Raw genomic sequence first — 22,153 nt, 5'->3', positions numbered from 1 at the left:
GTTGGATTCATGATCTCCAAAGAAGATTTAGCTTCGGGACCAGGGACCAGGCTTGATCACTCAAGAGCTTTTGTGTAGCAGAGTTTTATTAAAGTGAAAAAGGAACAGAGAATGCTTCTGATACAGACATCAGGAGGGGGATGGAGAGTGCCCCCCCCTGCTAGTTTCAGCAAGCTATTTTATGTCTGTTAGAAAGCTATTAATCAGATAAGAGAGACACCTCAAGGCTGACGGAGTTTCACCAGGCCCCTCTCCCACAATATGCAGTTTTGAGATAGGATGGCAAGAGGTGTGTCATCCCCCAGCCATAAAGCAATTGATATGAATACTGGTTTGTTGAGCTATTATCAGCCCAAGGTTTGAGAAAAGAAAGAACATTAGTCTTAGGTGGAACCATTTTGAAGAAAGGCAAATTCCAAAGCAAATACATAGTTTCATTAACACGGCTTAAAAAAAATAAATTCTGTAACAAAAGCCCATTGGTTAGCTCAAAGTTTGAGAAAGTTAAGTTCAGGTGGAACCAGGTGTCGGTCGTCATGGCAACACAGAATTTTAAGAGAAACTTGCAGCCTAGTTCCTCCGTTTGGAGATCCCAGGCCTTCTTTCCTGTTACCCTCTCAATTTCATAATATATACAAATACCAAATTGACACATTGTACACCTGAAAAAAGTATAATGTTATATATTGATTATATCACAATTAAAAAGAAAACTAAGATCATGGCTTCCAGTCCCAGTCCCATTACTTCCTGGCAAATAGATGGAGAAACAGTGGAAATAGTGACAGATTTTATTTACTTGGGCTCCAAAATCACTGTGGATGGTGACTACAGCCATGAAATTAAAAGACGCTCCTTGGAAGAAAAGTTATGACAAACCTAGACAGCATATTAAAAAGCAAAGACATCACTTTGCTGACAAAGTTTCATATAGTCAAATCTATATATTTTTTCAGTAGTCATGTATGGATGTGAGAGTTGGATCGTAAAAAAGGCTGAGCACTGAAGAATTGATACTTTGGAATTGTGGCACTGGAGAAGACCCTTGAGAGTCCCTTGGACAGCAAGGAGATCAAACCAGTCAATCAACTAAAGGAAATCAATCCTGAATATTCATTGTAAGGACTGATGCTAAAGCTGAAGCTCCAATACTTCAGCCATCTGATGTGAAGAGTCAGCTCATTGAAAAAGACCCCCATGCCTGGAAAGACTGAGGGTAGGAGGATAAGAGGGTGACAGAGGATGAGATGGTTGGGTGGCATTGCCAACTCAATGGACATGAGTTTGAGCAAACTCCAGGAGATAGTGAAGAACAGGGAAGCCTGGTGTGTTGTAGTCAATGGGGTTGCAAAGAGTTGGGCATGACTTAGTGACTGAAAAACAACACCACTAAAACTAAAACTGCTCAAAGAATAATGGAGACATGTCAACAGAACGAAGGAGGCAGACAAATGCATTTCCTGTTTGCCAATTCTACGATGATTTGAACATCAACATAAATAATGTCAGTAGTATATTACATTGTCTCATAGTATCTATATTATCTAAATAGTATCTCTTTCTTACAGAATATCAGTCTAAAGAAGGAATGATGGAGTTATGAAATCATCAATGGACTTTAAAACTAGAAGGTATAAGTTTGATGAGGAATAGGATATTAATTTAAATATATCACTCTATAAATTATAAATATAAAAAGGGAAAATAAAAACTTTACAATGGAGAAACCTGGTGGACACTATCTTAAATCAGCTTCACTAATATTAGGATAAATTGACATCACGTGGTTCCTGGTATGGTGTATTAAGAATGATACATCACTCTTTCAATATTCTTGTTAAAAATTCAAAATTTGAATCTAGATATGAAGGAAATTAAATAAAAGTAAGTACAAAGAAGGGGAAGAAGTGAAACAGAATTGAATATGAGTGCAGGGGGAAATGATTAACTCTTTAGATAAACACTGAAAACTGAGAGACATTCTATAAAATATCTGGCCTGTAGCTTTCAAAAGTACTAAGGTCTAGGAAGACAAAGAAAAGTAAAGTACTGTTTTAGATCAAAAGGCACTAGAGAAACAGATGCAAAGGATAATCTTGGAATGGATCTTAAACTTCAAAACAATTTAACTATAAAGGACATTATGAGATAATAAGGTAACTGAAATATGATTTGCAAATTAGACAAAAGCATTGCATTTGATATTAATATATGTGTATGAGTCTCTGTATATATATAATATACACAGATTTTTAATAATTATATTATAATGACTACATAGAAGAATGTGCTTCTTCTTGGGGAATACACACTAAAATATTTAGGATTAAAGTGATACAATAGCTTCAACTTACTCTCAAGCAATTTGGAAAAAAATTATATAGGTAGGTGAAAGAGAGAGAGAGAGTTATACAGTGAATGGGACAAAATGTGAAAAGTTGGGATAGCTGGACAAAAGACATTTAGGAGTTTTGGCAGTACTACAACTTTATGTAAGTTTGAAATTGTATCTTTAAAAAGTTTTAAAAAGCTTAAAAAGACACATGAAAAAGTTATTAAAATATCTTTAAAGATATTTGTGCAGGAAAGGGTCAAGTCAGCAGGCCTGGGTTGCTCAAACCCTGCACATTCCCAAGAAAGGCTCGTCTTTAAATGATATCTGTTTGATCAGATCATTTATGCTAACAATGTGTTTTATGGTGCTTCTGCTTTTGCTCTGAAGGGCTGGCATCAGTACCTGAGGTTCACAGAGCAGTTATTACATGCCTAACGTGACTGATTCCTAATAAAAAACCTGACAGCAAGGCTCAGGTGAGTTTCCCTGCTGACAACACTCTGCACCTATGGACACTCTTCACTGTTGCTGGGAAAATTCCTCATGCCCACATGCTTCTCCTAGGGGAGGACACTTGGAAGTTTATGCTAGATTTCTCCTGGATTTTGCCCCCATGGACCTTTTCCCTTTGCTAATTTTAATCTGAACCCTTTTGCTGTAATAAACTAGAACCATGAGTGTAACAGTTTCTCTGTACCCTGTGAATCATTCTAAGAGAATCATTTAGCTTGATGGTGATCTTGAAGACCCCCAACAAAAATTAAAGACACTTAAATAAATGGAAAAAGAGCCTATACCAGTACATCCCTAATGACTTTTTAATTTAATGCAATTCCAAAAACATGATCTAAAATTTGTATGAAAGAGAAATCCTACAACTACATAAAAATAAGAGGGGTTGATCTCCCTGGTAACTAAGATTTATTATAACTTTATAGTTGTTAAGATAGTATAATTTGGGAACAGAGAATTTAACTGACCAATGGAGCATAATAAAGTGGCTAAACTGATCAATGCTTTAAAAGAATTATGATATATAAAAGAGATAAAACTGTAGACCAGAGGGAAAAGGAAGGACTCTTCAAATAAAATTGATAGAATGATTAGTTACCCGGTTTTTTTTTTTTTTTTAAATGAGTTTGGACATCTATCTTACCTCATACATAAAAATAAATTCCAGATGGATTTGAATATGATAAGTATATTAACAGGATTAGATGAAAAAAAAAAGATTATTCTGATACTGAGGTAGAAATATCTTTTTTCCAGGGAAATGTGGAAGTGCTAAAACAAAGAGACAAGAATTATAATTTGACTCCATTAAAGTAATTTTTGTTCAATAAAAGGCACCATAAAAATGAAAAGACAAACCAGAAAATGGTAGCAAATATTTGCATAACACATGAAGGGCAAGAGTTTGGTGTCCAGAGTACATATAAAGCTGCTACCAGTTGAATAAGAAAAATACACACAAGCCAGTTGAAAAGTGGTCAAAGGCATGAACAAGTATTTTCCTGAAGACAAAACAGACATAACCAACAAACGTTGTAAGCTCTTCAATCTCTCATTGTTCAGGAAAATGAAAATTAAAACCAAAACTATGTCACACCCATTAGTTTGACAGAAATTAGCAAGTCTAATAACAAGTCCTTAGAAGGATGTAGAGCAACTGGAACTTTCTTATTCTTTGCTTGTCATAGTGTACAACCATTACAAAATTCCATTTAGCATTATTTTGTAAAGTAGAAACATTTTATATTCCATGAGCTAATAATTCATCTAAAAGATATAAACCTTAGAGGAACTTTTGCACACTTGTTCAATATAGTGTGTATTAAAGTATTTGAAGCATTATAATTTATAAAAACAAAACTCTGGAAACAACTCCATTATCCCCTCACTAGTAGGATGGATAAAAAACATTGTGACATATTCACATGATGGAATAGCATAAAGTGGTTAAACTAATGAACTGCAGCTCTATTCTGGATCTTAGAAAAAGGACAGTGATTTTTTTTAAAAAGCAAGTCTCAGAAAACTATACACAGTATATCATTTTTATAAAGCTCAAAAACAGAGAACTAAAAAGTGTATTGTTTAAACACATATAGATATAGAATAAAGGTATAAAATATATGAGGCAAAAATAACCATAAAAACCAGGATAGTAGTAATTGTTGGGGGTGAGAGTGGGGGTGGGAGATGAAGTACAAAGAGATAAGGAAGGAAAAATGAGAAGTATCTGAGTGGAGTTCTTGAGTAGTGTATTTTCAAATGTTTATTTTATTGTTATGCATCTCAACTTACAAATTTTAAACATAGTGTTTTGTAAGTATAAAGCATTCTAGTAAAATGATAGAGAAATAAATTTTTTGGATAAAGAAAGATAATAACATACACCAAGGCTACATGTGGTCACAAAAACCTATAGGCAAGTTGCAAGCAGTAGCTTCAAAGTCTTCTTGTCAGCCTAATCAGAGTTTTGTTAACTTTGCTGTTGCTAGGAACATTTTTTTTAGCTTTCTAGTTATCATCTAATTCACTAAATATATATCTTTTATTTTCTAACTCACATTAATGTCCTGTTAAATTTCTAATATTAGATTAGCAAGAGATCTAGGATTTCATTTTTTTAGAGGGGAGGGTGTTCCCATTTACCCTTAATTTTTTTTTTTTTCAAGAATCCCTGGAACTTAAGCATTTCAAAAAGAGAGATCAGGTTTACAGAAATACCTAAGAAGGGAGATCCTGGAGTTTGGTTAGTCTAATTTTCACTTTGTCTCCTGTTTCCCTTTGAGGACAATGAGTCTAAACAGTTTGAGAGAAGATCCTGGTCATCTGCTAATTCACTGTAGCAGGCTGTATTTTGAAAAACTGAATGTACTATCTCCCACTCCATATGTTCTTCTGTTAATATGCTGCACCCCCATTAAAAAGCAAAGTCTCTACTCCCTCCCTTGAGACTAGGTGGGTCTCTGTGATTGTCTGAACCAATGTGATGGCAAGAAAGTCATGCTGTGACATCCTGACCTCTGAGACCAGGGCATAAAGGATATACAGCTTCTGTTGGGTTATTCATCTTGGGGTGCTTGCTCTTGAAATCCAGAGCACAGGCTTTGAGGAAGTCCAGGCTCAACAGGCAGTATTGACTAATTGACATGTGAGAAAGCAAACCCGTGCCACCTCCTGACCACAGCTACACAGGAAACCCAGGGTGAGGATGACCTGACTGAGGTCTGTCTCCCAGAGATGGTGATGGCGGATTGTTGTTGCTTTATGACACCAAGTTCATGTAATTTGCTATGCTGCTAACTGGAACATCAAAGTTTCAGTACAAGCAACCAAAGATGTGGACAACGACAGCCATGCATGTGGACAAGCTTACCCATTCAACTCTACGCTGAGGTTAGGGCATCCAGGGACATAGCTCTTCCTTATCTCAGCCCTTCAACTGTTCACACAGCCATCCCTGGAGAGACCTGTTAACCAGGAGTCAGAGGTTGTTGGCCATCAACCTCCTAACAGACCCCTAACCAGTGTCCTCTCTCCTCTCCTGGCTATTTGTAAACCTGCTAGATTTCTTTTTCAACCCTTAAAACAAGTTGATGTCTTGAAAAAGGCACCTCCTCTGGAAAAGGTCACTAGTGCATCCTCCAACAACACAGTCTCTTAATTTTTCATAGAGAGCCCAGACTGTAACAGGACAAAGTTCTCCCCAACCTAATTGTGTGCTGTGCATGCATATTCAATCGCTTGAGTCATGTCTGACTCTTTGCAACCCCATGGACTGTAGCCCACTAGGCTCTTCCATGGGATTTTCCAGGCAAGAATACTGTTGCGGGTTGCCATTTTCTCCTCCAGGGAATCTTCTTAACTCAGAGATCAAATCCATGACTCCTGCAGCTCCAGCATTGGCAGGCAAATACCACTGTGCCATCTGGGAAGCCCGCTGGTGTTACTAGAGCTGTTTTCATTGTCTCTTGAGAAAGAGGTTTTCTACCTGCTTCCCACTTGAAGCAGGGAGGCTCTTTATGCAAGTCAGCACTGACTTGTGTTTCTGGTGATAACTGGAGTGACAAATTGGTTCTTCTCTCAGTAGAGCAGAGAGAAAAAAAGAACACAAGTTTAATCAGAGGAGTGGCCCCAAAATGGAAGACTAGCCAATCATAGTTTAACTCCAAAACATTAAAGGCTATAATGGATATGAAGATACCACTCAGCAGCAAACAGCCAGGAAAAGAAGTTAAGATGTTAAATTCTTTAATGATAATTTAATGAAAAAATTTTGAGTTTTTTTTTAAGAAATCCATATTTGGCTAGAATTTCCTCTTCTTATGTCTCTGAAACAGATAAGGATAAAAGCCAATTTTATAAGTATCTTCATGTTTTATATAAACTTTTCTGTTTATAGTTTTCTAAATGTAAAAGCTACCACAAATTCAGTAGAGAAGGAGAAGAAGGAATATAAAATAATCTCCTCCAAGATCAAAAAACAAACCAAAACCAAGTACAAGGGATATTTTTGAAGTTTATCAGATATGAAGGCAGGCATTTCATTTTTTGCCATGTGTGTAAAAATTAACTTAGTGGAGAGTTGTCAGGATCTGGCCATAAGATAGGTAAGGCTACATTTTATTAAATTAACCAAACAAGGAGGTCATTAGACTGATGGGGCAATTTAATGTAAACAAACGAACCCTGGAAATAAATGCCTCCAGGTTATGAAGTCAAAGCCTCAGGACAACTGATCACAAACAGCCAACCAAATTTTAAGCTACAGTCAATACTTTTACTTTGCTTCCATGCCTTTTTTTTTTCCCCCAAGAGGTTTTTTTTTTTTTAATAATTTATTTTAATTGGAGGATAATTATTTCACAGTACTGTGGTGGCTTTTGCCATATATCAATATGAATCAGCAAAGGCATATCAATCAGAATAGGCATATCAATCAGAATAGGCATATCAATCAGAATAGGCATATGTGTCCCCTGCATCCTGAATGCCCCTCCTACTTCCCTCCCCGCCCTATCCCTCCAGGTTGTTACAGAGCACCAGCTTTGGGTTGCCTGCATCTACATCAAATGCCCACTGGTTATCTGTTTTACAATATAATAATGTATATATTTCAATGCTATTCTCTCAAATGATCCTATCCTCTCCTTCTGCCACTGAGTCCAGAAGTTTGTTCCTTACGTCTGTGTCTCCTTTGCTGCCCTACGTATAGGATTGTCAGTACCATATTTCTAGATTCCATATATATGCATTCAGTTCAGTTCAGTTCAGTTCAGTCACTCAGTCATGTCCAACTCTTTACGACCCCGTGAACCACAGCATGCTGGGCCTCCCTGTCCATCACCAACTCATGGAATTTACCCAAACTCATGTCCACTGAGTTGGTGATGCCATCTAACCATCTCATCCTCTGTCATCCCCTTCTCCTCCTGCCTTCAATCTTTCCCAACATCAGGGTCTTTTCAAATGAGTCAGCTTTCTGCATCAGGGGGCCAAAATATTGGAGCTTCAGCTTCAACATCAGTCCTTCCATTGAACACCCAGGACTGATCTCCTTTAGGATGGACTGGTTGGATCTCCTTGCAGTCCGAGGGACTCTCAAGAGTCTTCTCCAACACCACAGTTCAAAAGCATCAATTCTTCTGAGCTCAGCTTTCCTTATAGTCCAACTCTCACATCCATACATGACTACTGGAAAAACAATAGCCTTGACTAGATGGACCTTTGTGGACAAAGTAATGTCTCTGCATTTTAATATGCTGTCTAGGTTGGTTATAACTTTCCTTCCAAGGCGTAAGCATCTTTTAATTTCATGGCTGCAATCATGATATTCAGTGATCTTGGAGCCCAAAAAAACACAGTCAGACACTGTTTCCCCATCTATTTGCCATGAAGTGATGGGACCAGATGCCATGATCTTAGTTTTCTGAATGTTGAGCTTTAAGCCAACTTTTTCACTCTCCTCTTTCACTTTAGTCAAGAGGCTCTTTAATTTTTCTTCACTTTCTGCCATAAGGGTGGTGTCATCTGCATATCTGAGGCTATTGATGTTTCTCCCAGCAATCTTGATTCCAATTTGTGCTTCCTCCAGCCCAGCGTTTCTCATGATGTACTCTGCATATAAGTTAAATAAGCACGGTGACAATATACAGCCTTGACATACTCCTTTCCTTATTTGGAACCAGTCTGTTGTTCCATGTCCAGTTCTAACTATTGCTTCCTGACTTGCATACAGGTTTCTCAAGAGGCAGGTCAGGTGGTCTGGTATTCCAATCACTTTCAGAATTTTCCAGTTTATTGTGATCCACACAGTCAAAGGCTTTGGCATAGTCAATAAAGCAGAAATAGATGTTTTTCTGGAACTCTCTTGCTTTTTCCATGATCCAGCGGATGTTGGCAATTTGATCTCTGGTTCCTCTGCCTTTTCTAAAACCAGCTTGAACATCTGGAATTTCACGGCTCACATATTGCTGAAGCCTGGCTTGGAGAATTTTGAGCATTACTTTGCTAGTGTGTACAATTAGTGCAGTTGTGCAGTAGTTTGAGCATTCTTTGGCATTGCCTTTTCTTTGGGATTGGAATGAAAAGTGACCTTTTCCAGCCCTGTGGCCACTGCTGAGTTTTCCAAATTTGCTGACATATTGAATGCAGCAATTTCACAGCATCATCTTTTAGGATTTGAAATAGCTCAACTGGAATTTCATCACCTCCATTAGCTTTGTTCATAGTGATGCTTTCTAAGGCCCACTTGACTTCACATTCCAGGATGTCTGTCTCTAGGTGAGTGATCACACCATCGTGATTATCTGGGTCATGAAGATCTTTTTTGTATAGTTCTTCTGTGTATTCTTGCCACCTCTTCTTAATATCTTCTGCTTTTGTTAGGTCCATACCATTTCTGTCCTTTATTGAGCCCATCTTTGCATGAAAATTTCCCTTGGTATCTCTAATTTTCTTGAAGAGATCTCTAGTCTTTCCTATTTTGTTGCTTTCCTCTATTTCTTTGCACTGATCACTGAGGAAGGCTTTCTTATCTCTCCTTACTATTCTTTGGAACTCTGCATTCAAACGGGTATATCCATATATGCATTAATATACACTATTTCTCTTTCCCTTTCTGACTATACTCTGTATAATAGGCTCAAGTTTCATCCAATAGCAAATGAAACAACTGACAAAGAATTAATTCCCAAAATATACAAGCAGCTCTTGTAGATTAATACCAGAAAAATGAATAACCCAGTCAAAAAGTGGGGAGAAGACCTAAGCAGACATTTCTCCAGAGAAGACATACAGATGGCTAATGGACACATGAAAAGATACTCAACATCACTCAATATTAGAGAAATGCAAATCAAAACCACAATGAGGTATCTCACACTGGTCAGAATGGCCATCATCAAAAATTCTACAAACAATAAATGCTGGGGAAATTGAGGAGAAAAGGGAACCCTCTTACACTGTTGGTGGGAATGCAAACTGATATAACCACTATAGAAAACAGTATGGAGTTTCCTTTAAAAACTAGAAATAGAACTACCATACAACACAGAAATCCCACTACTGGACATATTTCCTGAGGAAATCAGAATTGAAAAAGACACATATACCTCCATGCCCATTGCTAAGATGCTAAGATGCTTCAGTCGTGTCCGACTCTGTGCAACCCCATAGATGGCAGCCACCAGGCTCCCCCGTCCCTGGGATTCTCCAGGCAAGAACACTGGAGTGGGTTGCCATTTCCTTCTCCAGTGCACAAAAGTGAAAAGTGAAAGTGAAGTCACTCAGTCCTGTCAGACTCTTCATGATCCATGAACTGCAGCCTACCAGGCTCCTCTGTCCATGAGATTTACCAGGCAAGAGTACTAGAGTGTGATGCCATTGCCTGCATATTAAAAATTTTAAGTGTTTATTTGAGCAAAGTTCTATTCAAATTAGATAGTGCCAAACCAAAAATAGTTAGGGATACTCCATTGCCAGGAACTTGGGGAGAAATTTCTACAAAGAAAAGGTAGATTCATCCACCTCATTAGAACTGACTCAAATGTGCTCCTTTTCATAACTGAGTAATATTCCACTGTGTATACATACCACAACTTCCTTAATCCATTCATCTGCCAATGGACATCTTGGTTGCTTTGTTATAGCTAGGACATGAAAGTGGAATATTACTCAGTTATGAAAAGGAACACATTTGAGTCAGTTCTAATGAGGTGGATGAATCTACCTTTTCTTTATAGAAGTTTCTCCCCAAGTTCCTGGCAATGGAGTATCCCTAACTACTTTTGGTTTGGCACTATCTAATTTGAATAGAACTTTGCTCAAATTAACACTTAAAATTTTTAATATGCATTGGTTTGTCTTTTACCAACAGAAAAGATGGAAATGGTGAGAATAATATGCTCTTAGGGAGAGAAAAGTGTTTCCATGATGGCTTGGGGGTAAAGAATCTGCTTGCCAATGCAGAAGATGCAGTTTCAATCCCTGGGTTGGGAAGATCCTCTGGAGAAGGAAATGCCAACCTACTCCAGTATTCTTGCCTGGTAAATCCCATGAACAGAGGAGCCTGGTGAGTTACAGACTAGACTTGTGACTTGAGGATCGCAAGTGTCAGACACAACTTAGTCACTAAACAAACAAAAAAGCAAAGAGGGAGAAAAATGCCTGGGATTGGGCTAGGGAAATTAGTGTGGAGGTTACTCCAGGCTGGGCTTGTGAAGTCCTGTGTATTTATCCATTTTCTTGGACAACCCCATGGGGTGAAATCTTGGCTCAGATTTCTTTAGACATGCACAGTGGTCTCCTGGCCTTTGCTGCTGCTGCTGCTAAGTCGCTTCAGTCGTGTCCAACTCTATGCGACCCCATAGACGGTGGGCCACCAGGCTCCCCCGTCCCTGGGATTCTCCAGGCAAGAACACTGGAGTGGGTTGCCATTTCCTTCTCCAATGCATGAAAGGGAAAAGTGAAAGTGAAGTCGCTCAGTCATGTCCGACTCTTCGCGACCCCATGGTCTGCAGCCTACCAGGATCCTCCGTCCATGGGATTTTCCAGGCAAGAGTACTGGAGTGGGGTGCCATTGTCTTCTCCTGGCCTTTAGAGAAGTCTCTAATGTCTATTGAGTTTTGGTCTCCCATTTCTAAAGCCCCACAATAGGACAAAAACAATAGCCAGATTGATGGCTTCAGTTCCAGAAAAGAAGAGGAAGGGAAAACAACAACAACACCCAGCTTCTGATAACCGAGGAGACTACAGGGAGAGCTGTATAGTTTCCTGGAATCTAAGACGGAGGCTTTTTGCTCTTTGCTAGAGCTCGTTTGGGCTTTGTAACCATGGTTTTCCAAGGCCCAACTATATAAAAATAGAATATTTATTTAAAAAATAAAACCTGACAGATAAGCCACTGCTGTTTCTACTTGCAGTGCAAAATGCCATGAGACTCCCAAAGCAAAAGCCCATAAAATCTAGTAAATGAGCCCTCTACCTAACAAGGCCCCTGGGCACCCATTGTCTGCTTCCTTCTAGCCCCAAGTTGACTCTCGAGGGTGCCCAGGGACTTATATCCAGAAACCTTGAGACATGAGCCCCAAAGAGCCTTTCTTGGGTGTCAAAAGCTCCTCCTTCAGCTGGAGAAAATATCTAGTATCCCAGTAAATTTCCTTCTACCACCATCCCTGGAAGAGCTCTAAAACAGGTGGAAGGACTGCATTTAGGTACCTTTACCTCACAACCTTGGTTTGTGAATACTTGTGACCAATGGGCCACATCTTTGATTTCCCCCTCCATTTTTCTGTTGAGCCACAAATTTGCAGGAAGAAAAGTAAGTTAGATTTTGGAAAAGACATCAGGGATTTACAGAGGGAGCCACTGAGGAATAAAATAGATGTAAGAATTTTATTGAAGGCTTCCCTTGAAGCTTAGTTGGTAAAGAATCTGCCTGCAGTGTAGAAGACCTGTGTTTGATTTCTGGGTTGGGAAGATTCCCTCAGGAAGGAAATGGCAACCCATTCCAGTATTCTTGCCTGGAGAATCCCATGAACAGAGGAGCCTGGTAAGCTACAATCCATGGGATCACAAGAGTCATACAGCAACTCAACCACCAAGGGTTTTATTGATGTTAAAAGGTGAAATTATATTAAGCTGGAAAAGGTCCAGGTGTGTATGAATTTTTGTTTTTCTTTATCCTTAATTTACCACTTTGAAAGATCATCTGCTAATCCTAAGGAATCATGACTTATGGCAGAAAGTGAAGAGGAACTAAAAAGCCTCTTGATGAAAGTGAAAGAGGGGAGTGCAAAAGTTGGCTTAAAGCTCAACATTCAGAAAACGAAGATCATGGCATCTGGTCCCATCACTTAATGGGAAATAGATGGGGAAACAGTAGAAACAGTGTCAGACTTTATTTTGGGGGGCTCCAAAATCACTGCAGATGGTGACTGCAGCCATGAAATTAAACGACGCTTACTCCTTGGAAGAAAAGTTATAACCAACCTAGAAAGCATATTGAAAAGCAGAGATATTACTTTGCCAACAAAGGTCCATCTAGTCAAGGCTATGGTTTTTCCTGTGGTCATATATGGATGTGACAGTTGGACTGTGAAGAAAGCTGAGTGCCAAAGAATTGATGCTTTTGAACTGTGGTGTTGGAGAAGACTCTTGAGAGTCCCTTGGACTGCAAGGAGATCCAACTAGTCCAGGAGATCAGCCCTGGGATTTCTTTGGAAGGAATGATACTTAAGCTGAAACTCCAGTACTTTGGCCACCTCATGCGAAGAGTTGACTCATTGGAAAAGACTTTGATGCTGGGAGGGATTGAGGGCAGGAGGAGAAGGGGACAACAGAGGATGAGATGGCTGGATGGCATCACTGACTCGATGGACATGAGTCTGAGTGAACTCCGGGAGCTGGTGATGGACAGGGAGGCCTGGCATGCTGCGATGCTTGGGGTCGCAAAGAGTCAGACACAAATGAGTGACTGAACTGAACTGAACTGAACTGACTAATACGGTAATGTGTGACTCTGCCACTTAGCAGTTATGTTTCCTTGTCTATGTCTTGTCTGCAGACAAATCATAATCCACATAGACACTTTTTATAAAGCCTCATAGAGTAGATTTACAGTTACCTACCACAATATACACATCAAGGCCAAACAACTTTCCATATTATGAAACGGTCCCTGATATCTAACAAAAAAATTGTTCTGTTTTCAACTTCATACTGTGTCCTTTCACATGATGCACTGAAGAGCCGAAGCGTAACTGTGCAGCAACCCCTTAAAAATACCATTTTGTAGATTTCCTTTATTTAAAATGGTATATTTCTGAGGAATAGATTAATCTTAAAAGCTTTAAAGAAGCTTGATGTTGAAATTTACCCAATAGTAAGTCATTTTGTGTGTTGTTAATTTACTTTACTTCCAGCAAAATGCACTTTTTCAGCAACTCCATGCTTTCTATTATTAAATTTGTTTTTATAGCTAACCTGTTACATAATTACATGTAGTTTAGTAATAAGGTAAAGCTACTAGAGAAGTTTCACTACCAGTCTATTTTCCAATTAGATGTTCACAGAGTCATGCTTCCTTCTAGTTATAATTCCAGTGTCAAAATTTCGCCTAGTTCATTAGTCGTTTGTTGCTCTCATGGGCATAGACAGAAGAACAAGGAGACAGGGGTTATAAACACTGAATACTCCTCTTCTGTGAAGAAGACCTCACTATGGTAGCCTAGCACTCTGTTTCCTAAGAGGCGATTTGTTTGATGGACCAGTGACCTGTAATGATTCCACCAGCGAACACTTGTGCCCTACATTGCAGTGGACACACTAGCAACACAGAGTTGGAATACATGGACCCTACTCTCAAAGACTGTATAATGCAGCCATGATGGGGGCAAGTTCTGTGATACAATTTTGTAGTAGAAGGAACAATGGACACAGGATCACAAGATGTGTATTCAAATATTGATTTTCATCCTTTGACATCTGTGTGTCCACAGACAATTTCCTGAGTACAGCTGATCCTCAGTCTCTCCTTCTGAAGAGAAACAATAATTCTTGCCCTCCATGCTCCACCGGATGGTGATGAAATTAAATAATGCTTGTGAACATGTTGTGTAATCACATAGGCACTATAGTTCTTTCAACACAGAAGAACTAGTATACACATGTCCTACATGTACAAGGACATGGATCTGGGGAGAGGGAGAGAGGGAGGGAAGAGAGAAAAAGAAAGGATTTTACAGAGGTCATGAGCTTTGTGTAGCTTTGAAAACTGAGCAGTGTCTAGGGAAGAGTAGTGTAGGACCAAAGCTGAGAGGAATAGTACTCGGAGTTGAAAGACTGAAATGAAAAGGCAGTGTGTAAACCATAGTGACACGACCTCTACCTTAAACCCTAGACACTTAGGAATTAGGAGGTATCTACAGAGCCTAGAGGGGCTTCCCAGGTGGCACCAGTGTTCCCAGTGTTAATCACTCAGTCCTGTCCAACTCTTTGTGACCCCCATGGACTGGAGCCTTCGAGGATCCTCTGTCCATGGGATTCTGTAAGCAAGAATACTGGAGTGGGTTGCCATTCCCTTCTCCAGGGGATTCCCAAGGATAGAACCTGGGTGTCCCGCATTGCAGGCAAATTCTTTACCATCTGAGTCAGTAGGGAAGCCCCAAAGAATCCGACCACCAGTGCAAGAGTTGTGGATTCGATCCCTGGGTCAGGAAGATCTCCTACAGAAGGAAGTGGCAACCGGCTCTGGTATTCTTGCTTGGGAAATTCCATGCACAGAGGAGCCTGTTGGGCTATAGTCTACGGGGTCACAAAGAGTCGGACATGGAGCATACATGAAGCCTAGAGCTCTGCCTGACACCGTTGAACTTGAATGGATTCAATAATTGTTCAAATTCTAAGTATGATACTTAGTTTAAAATGTTTCTACCAACAGTTCTGTGATATTGTTATCACCACTGTATTAATATAAAGGTAAGGAAATTGGTCTTAGATACATTAATTCTTTGCCCAAGATAAGTTAGTGTATGATAGAAGTAGGATATGAGTCTAAACCATTTGACTCTAAAAGCCACACACTTTAGTGAGTAAAGAACATTTCTTCTTTGTTTATTCCCAAAAGAAATGAGCATGAGTGTGGCTATAAATCAGCAGAAACCTGAAGCAGATTGACCAAAAGAATCTGCCCAGTCTACTAATAACAGAAATCAACCAACTAGGTTCCTTATAGAATTTTTTTTTTACTTTCTTAGATACCATATATGACTTAATGAAGAAAAAGAATCACACTCTGGTGAGTGAGTTTACTCTTCAGGGTTTCTCCAGCTTCTGTGAGCACCAGTTCACCCTCTTTATCGTGTTTTTTGCACTGTACATGTTAACCCTGGCAGGCAATATCATCACTGTGGCCATCATCAGCCTTGACCGTCGCCTCCACACCCCCATGTATTTCTTCCTCGGCATGCTGTCAGCTTCTGAGACTGTGTACACAGTCATCATTATACCCAAGATGCTCTGCAACCTTGTAGGCCTGAGTCAGTCCATTTCTTTGGCAGGTTGTGCCGCTCAGATGTTCTTCTTCATCACTTTGGCCATCAACAACTGCTTCCTGCTCACTGCGATGGGCTACGACCGCTATGTGGCCATTTGCCACCCCTTGAGGTACACAGTTATCATGAACAGGAGGGTGTGCATCCAGCTGGTGTGGGGGGCCTGCAGCATTGGGCTGATTGTGGCCATGACAAGGTGACGTCTGTATTCAGGTTACCCTTCTGTGCCACAAAGGTGGCCCACTTCTTCTGTGACATCTGGCCTGTGATGAAGCTCTCCTGCATTGACACGACTGTCAATGAGATCCTGACTTTGATCATCAGTGTCCTGGTGATCCTGGTTCCCATGGGATTGGTTTTCATTTCCTATATCCTCATCATCTCCACCATCCTTAAAATTGCCTCAGCTGAAGGTCGGAAGAAGGCCTTTGCCACCTGCGCCTCCCACCTCACTGTGGTCATTGTCCACTATGGCTGTGCCTCCATTGCCTACCTCAAGCCCAAGTCAGAGAACAGCAAGGATGAGGATCAGCTGATCTCAGTGACCTACACTGTCGTCACCCCACTACTGAACCCTGTGGTGTACACCCTGAGGAACAAAGAGGCCAAGGATGCTCTGCTCCGGGCCATTGGCAGGAAGCTTTCCTGATAAGATGGGCCTGTTACAAAGAGGGTCTTGGAAGATTCTATAGGGAAGAGAAAGTAAAGCAGTGAACAGCACCTAGAGTGAAAATTCTGGAGCCTACCATGCAGTGGTTGGGTAGAGGAGATAAAAGGATTATAAATCCAGGCCCTGGAGAAAGGGGCTCCAAAGTACAAGCAAGCCTGCCCCTGACAAGACAGCATAGATGGTATGGAGGATCAATATAAGAGTAAGAACTTGATATGGGGAAGTACACGGATTGTATGCATAACCTAGGACAGAATGAGATCAAGATAGTAGAAAGGATTAATGAGGGGAGGCTGCTTCAAGGCAGCACTAAACCTTTAAATACATTCTATAACACTCTTTTTCGACATGAAGCTCCCTTTTATCCATTTAGAGTTACAAAGGCTTAACATCCAATTGAAGTCATTGTTTTGTGGACAATTCAAGTTCCTTGCATCTTAAACACCATAAATAAATAGCCGTCAGTGATAATAAACATCTATATAATTTACCAACTCCTGAAGTCTAGATCTTTTTCATGTATATGGCCAACCTGGAACTTAAGTTTTCAGGAATATGTAAGAGAAATATTTTTGGAAAATGATTAAAATTCCTTGATAATTTAATTAAAGAAGTAGCACCAAGTAATCATATTGGCATTTATATTTCAAGAATGCACAAGGATTGTTGGTGATAACATGTGTAAATAGTTCACTCAGTTAAAAAAAAATAGTATTGCCTTTGGAGATGCTTGCAGAATGGGTAAAAGTGGATAGGGAATGGGAGGACAAGAAAGAATCTACAGAAAGGATTAGTCAGGTGAGAGGACTGGAAAGAAGTGGATGTAAGGAAAGTGTCGTATGGTAAAAGAAAAAGATTTAAACCATCAACCCTATCGTTTCAGACCCCCAGGATCTGCATTAATATGCCATCTTTCACTAGTAACCTTCACTTCCAGTGCCCCTGCACGAGCCTGTCATCCAGTTCCACGCAGAACACCTAGTGTCTTGTGACTTCTCTCTTTCTATTTCATATTTGCGTGTGTTTCTACAGCTTACTGTCACTTCATGGAAATCCCTTACTGCCACCCTTAGTGCCTATTCAACCAAAGTGTACTCCTTTTAAAACACCAAACTAAAAGGATGACCCTTTCATGAACTTTCTAATGAAGAAATCACCCCCTCACTCTCCTACCTCCAAACTCGCACATACATTATTATAGAGCAAGCATTTCCTATAATGTCTTTAGAAATGAAAGCTTGAAATGAATGAGTGATGTCATAACCAGATGAAGTCTTCATTAGCTGGACAGTTTAATGTTTGAGTTGTACCAAGCAGTGGCATTTTCAGAGGCTGTGTTCTCCTTCATGTTATTAATAATCTCAAAAATTAGGACTATGTTCAAATATTATAATTTCATAAATAGCCCATTGTGGTTCAATCTTACCCACATCTGAGCATTTTTCAAAATTTATGGTGGAATCCTGGAGAAGGCAATGGCGACCCACTCCAATACTCTTGCCTGGAAAATCCCATGGACAGAGGAGCCTGGTAGGCTGCAGTCCATGGGGTCGCTAAGAGTCAGATACGACTGAGCGACTTGACTTTCACTTTTCACTTTCATGCATTGGAGAAGGAAATGGCAACCCACTCCAGTGTTCTTGCCTGGAGAATCCCAGGGATGGGGGAACCTGGTGGGCTGCCGTCTATGGGGTCGCACAGAGTCGGACATGACTGAAGCAACTTAGCAGCAGCAGCAGCAGCATGGTGGAATCCAAGAGAACCCAAAAATAAGGTTACCCACTGTTTGTTAATGGCCTCTCTCACTCAGTAAATACTTTTCAATTTTAGACTGTAGCTTCAAAAATGTTGCTCTGTCCATTCAAGTTTACTAATAATAATCTGTATCTGCAAAGTTAGCTACTGAAAATAGTAGCAAGTAGTGCTTGGAGGCCAGCAGGGCAAAGTGTATTCATTGTAACATAAGCACTGTAAGAAAAAGACTGCATTCTGAGTCCTGGCTTTACTTTTTATTCACCTCATATACTTGAATCTTTATTTAGCTTCTCTAAGCCTAAGTTTTCTCTGCAAAACATGTAGATAAAACAAATAACATTTTGTAGATGTTTCATCTACAAAACATGTCAGTTTCTCCTGACAAACATATGAGACAGTAAGTGTGAAAATCCTTTGTAAATGACAAATCAGGGACAAATATTCTCTTTATTATAGGAGTAAGAAAAGCAATATAATCTCTGTAAACTTCTAATTATATCAGAGAGTTCAGTGTCATCCATCTGAGGAGGATACTGCTACAGAGATTTTTTTTCTTTAACTTTTTCTTTTGTATTGGAATATAGTCAATTAACAATGTTGTGATAGTTTCAGATAAACAGTGAAGGGACTCAGCCATAAACATACATGTATCCATTCTCCTCCAAACTCCCCTCCCATCCAGGCTGCCACATAACAATGAGCAGAGTTCCATGTGCTATACAGTAGCTTCTTGTCAGTTATCCATTTTAAATATAGTACTGTGTACAAACCACAGATATTTATGATTCTGCCTTTCTGTCTGCATGCTATCAATTTAATCCCTAGTCCTGGTTCAGGGTCGATTCTCTTTCCTTAGACATCCTGGAGAATAATGAGGGGAATTCTGCTTCTGGATGATTCACCTTCCAGACACATCCCAGTCATTTAGCCTGGTACAGCGCTTCAGAGAGCTCATGAGTACAGTAAGTGATTGCTGTAGTTAGTTTCCCCAGACATATGGGCTCCACCCTTCATTTCTCAACTGGTCTCCTTTGTTGGGAAGAACACAAAATCTTGAGACTTGAATTTAAGACACACCTTAACTTTCCCAACTATGTATAACTTTCCCAACTATGTATAACTTTCCCAACTATGTATAACTTTCCCAACTATGTATTCCTAAGGTAGTAAGGAAATCTTTCCTTATCTATGATAGGAGGTTATCAATGTCAACCATCTTTCCCATTAGGCTATTGAAAGAATGGAGGTTATCAATGTCAACCATCTTTCCCATTAGGCTATTGAAAAAATCAACTAGAGTAGAATTAACAAAGTGGAATTGTTGTGGTAACCATAGGAAGTTAATATAATACATCATTATCCCTATTATTATTGGCTAATATTATCCCTATATTCTTACCTTTCCAATTTTTCCAGGCCATTTTATATTATTTCACTAATTAATTTTTGGACTTCTACCTTCCTCCCACTTCTATTTAAGTTCTAATACTGTTGTATTCTTCCTTAAATGTGCAGGTCTCATTAGAAAAAACAAAAAAACCCTTCTAAACTCTGTATTACTATCTTTCATTAGCAATTTAATGCCTATCTTGCTCTACATCAAAAACTTTCCCTCTTCATTCAGTGAAATTCAAACTCTTTACCATGATCCACGATGACTCCCAATAGGAAATGCATATTGTAACATAAGCCAGTATGCACGTACACATCTTCTCTGTGTCTGTGTGTATTCACATACAAATGAAACATTGACAAATAATACTTACCCTTACTACAGGCAGTGCATTCTGATGTTTTCATTCTAGCTTGATCCATCCTATTTCATTTTATTTAAGTAATATTAGTGGAGAGAGGAGCATCTACAATGTATTTTGACCAAATACTCAATAATTGAAAGTTAAAATATTCAACTGAAGCCAATGCCTCAGCCTAACATCATTAGATTGTGTATCTGGGATAGTGAAATAAAATTAAAATGCTATTTGAAAACTTAATAACATTGAAATTTTATTATTAAACATTTGGTAATCATATTTAAACACTTGACACTTCAGAGAAAGGACATTTAGTCTTCATCGTAGCTGCTAGATTATTCTGCTGCTGCTGCTGCTAAGTCACTTCAGTCGTGTCGGACTCTGTGCGACCCCATAGACAGCAGCCCACCAGGCTCCTCTGTCCCTGGGATCCTCCAGGCAAGAACAGTGGAGTGGCTTGCCATTTCCTTCTCCAAAGCATGAAAGTGGAAAGTGAAAAGTGAAAGTCAAGTTGCTCAGTCGTGCCCGACTCTTAGCGACCCCACGGACTGCAGCCTACTAGGCTCCTTCGTCCATGGGATTTTCCAGGCAAGAGTACGGAGTGGGTCTGCTGCTGCTGCTGCTAAGTCACTTCATTCGTGTCCGACTCTGTCTAGCAGTCACTAAAACACACACTTGTGGTACTCGGTAGATGCTCACTTTTCAAGTAAGAAGCTGATTTGTAGAGGGGCAAAATATCTTGAGAGTAACATCTCGTTTTTCTCTAACACTTTCTTTTCTTCATATTCTTTATTGCTGCTGCTGCTACTGCTACTGCTAAGTCACTTCAGTCGTGTCCGACTCTGTGTGACCCCATAGACGTCAGCCCACCAGGCTCTCCTGCCCCTGAGATTCTCCAGGCAAGAACACTGGAGTGGGTTGCCATTTCCTTCTCCAATGCATGAAAGTGAAAAAGTGAAAGTGAAGTCGTTCAGTCGTGTCCGACTCTTAGCGACCCCATGGACTTCAGCCTACCAGGCTCCTCCATCCATGGGATTTTTCCAGGCAAGAGTACTGGAGTAGGGTGCCATTGCCTTCTCCATTCTTTATTAGGTAGGTATTAAAATAATGTATACTGTATATTGTCCTACACAATTTGAAATCATGCTGTAACTCATGTGTAAAATTTGATAAGATTCATGGATTAAATGGAATTAAGAAGCTAAAAATACCATGCTTAAAAGTTGTTTTTATTTAGTATTATAAATAAAGAACACCACATAATTTTACAAATATTAGAATTCTGATAGTCAATTTCCACTATTCTTTTTTGTACATTTAAACTTTGGCTTTATAAGTATATAATGTTCTTTCTAAAACTATCTAATAACTAACAAATTTCAATATTTATATGAAGCATTATTTTCCTATTTATTTAACTACTTAAAACTCTTAAATTTGTCCAGAAAATGAACAACTCTCACAATTATCATTATTTATTCTTGCATTTTACTTTTCTAATAATAAAATATATTCTTCACTTAATAGAATTTTAACATGTAAAGCATATAAAGCTATTTCAGTGTAATTCACAGAATGATTCACTGCATTTGAAAACATAAATGTAATTCAAACATATGTATATTTGAATGCATAAATATACAAACAGTACTCTTGCTTTATTCAGAGTACTAATGTTAGACTGACTAGAGATAATAATAATAATAATAACCTATGCTGTTGCATCATCATTGTTAACCTACAAATTCAGAGATGTCAAAATATAGCATACATGATTTTGAGCCATCAACTTTGTAGAGATTGAAAACCAAAGTAGCAATTCAGCAGCAGGTTTTGACTAAATACCAAAAGCAAAGTAGAACTCTGAGTTATTCCTGGTGTGACCCACTAAACTGAGGAAAAACATTGGAGATGTGGATGCCATAAGGAATGCTGCATGCATGAGTGAGTAATGCTCCAAACTGGTTGAAATATCTGAGAAGAGAGTATCTGAGAAGTATCTGAGAAGAAAGTCCCTTATTTTTCTTTTTTATTCTTTTATTCTAAAATAGTAGTATGTGAATTGGCATTTTTCTGA

General features: G+C 39.2%; 1 protein-coding gene across 1 annotated transcript; it reads left to right on the top strand.

Moving 5' to 3' along the window:
* The first annotated feature begins 15,617 nt into the window (after nucleotides 1-15,617).
* On the top strand, nucleotides 15,618-16,586 carry LOC113890402 (olfactory receptor 10J1-like). Its single transcript, XM_027538288.1, is given in 2 exon segments — nucleotides 15,618-16,086; nucleotides 16,089-16,586. Coding segments are annotated over 2 exon segments (927 nt in total). The 3' UTR covers nucleotides 16,547-16,586.
* The last annotated feature ends 5,567 nt before the right edge of the window (nucleotides 16,587-22,153 follow it).

This window comes from Bos indicus x Bos taurus, chromosome 3, assembly GCF_003369695.1.
Source record: "Bos indicus x Bos taurus breed Angus x Brahman F1 hybrid chromosome 3, Bos_hybrid_MaternalHap_v2.0, whole genome shotgun sequence".
NCBI lineage: Eukaryota > Metazoa > Chordata > Mammalia > Artiodactyla > Bovidae > Bos > Bos indicus x Bos taurus.
This window is presented reverse-complemented; position numbering and strand designations above follow the sequence as displayed.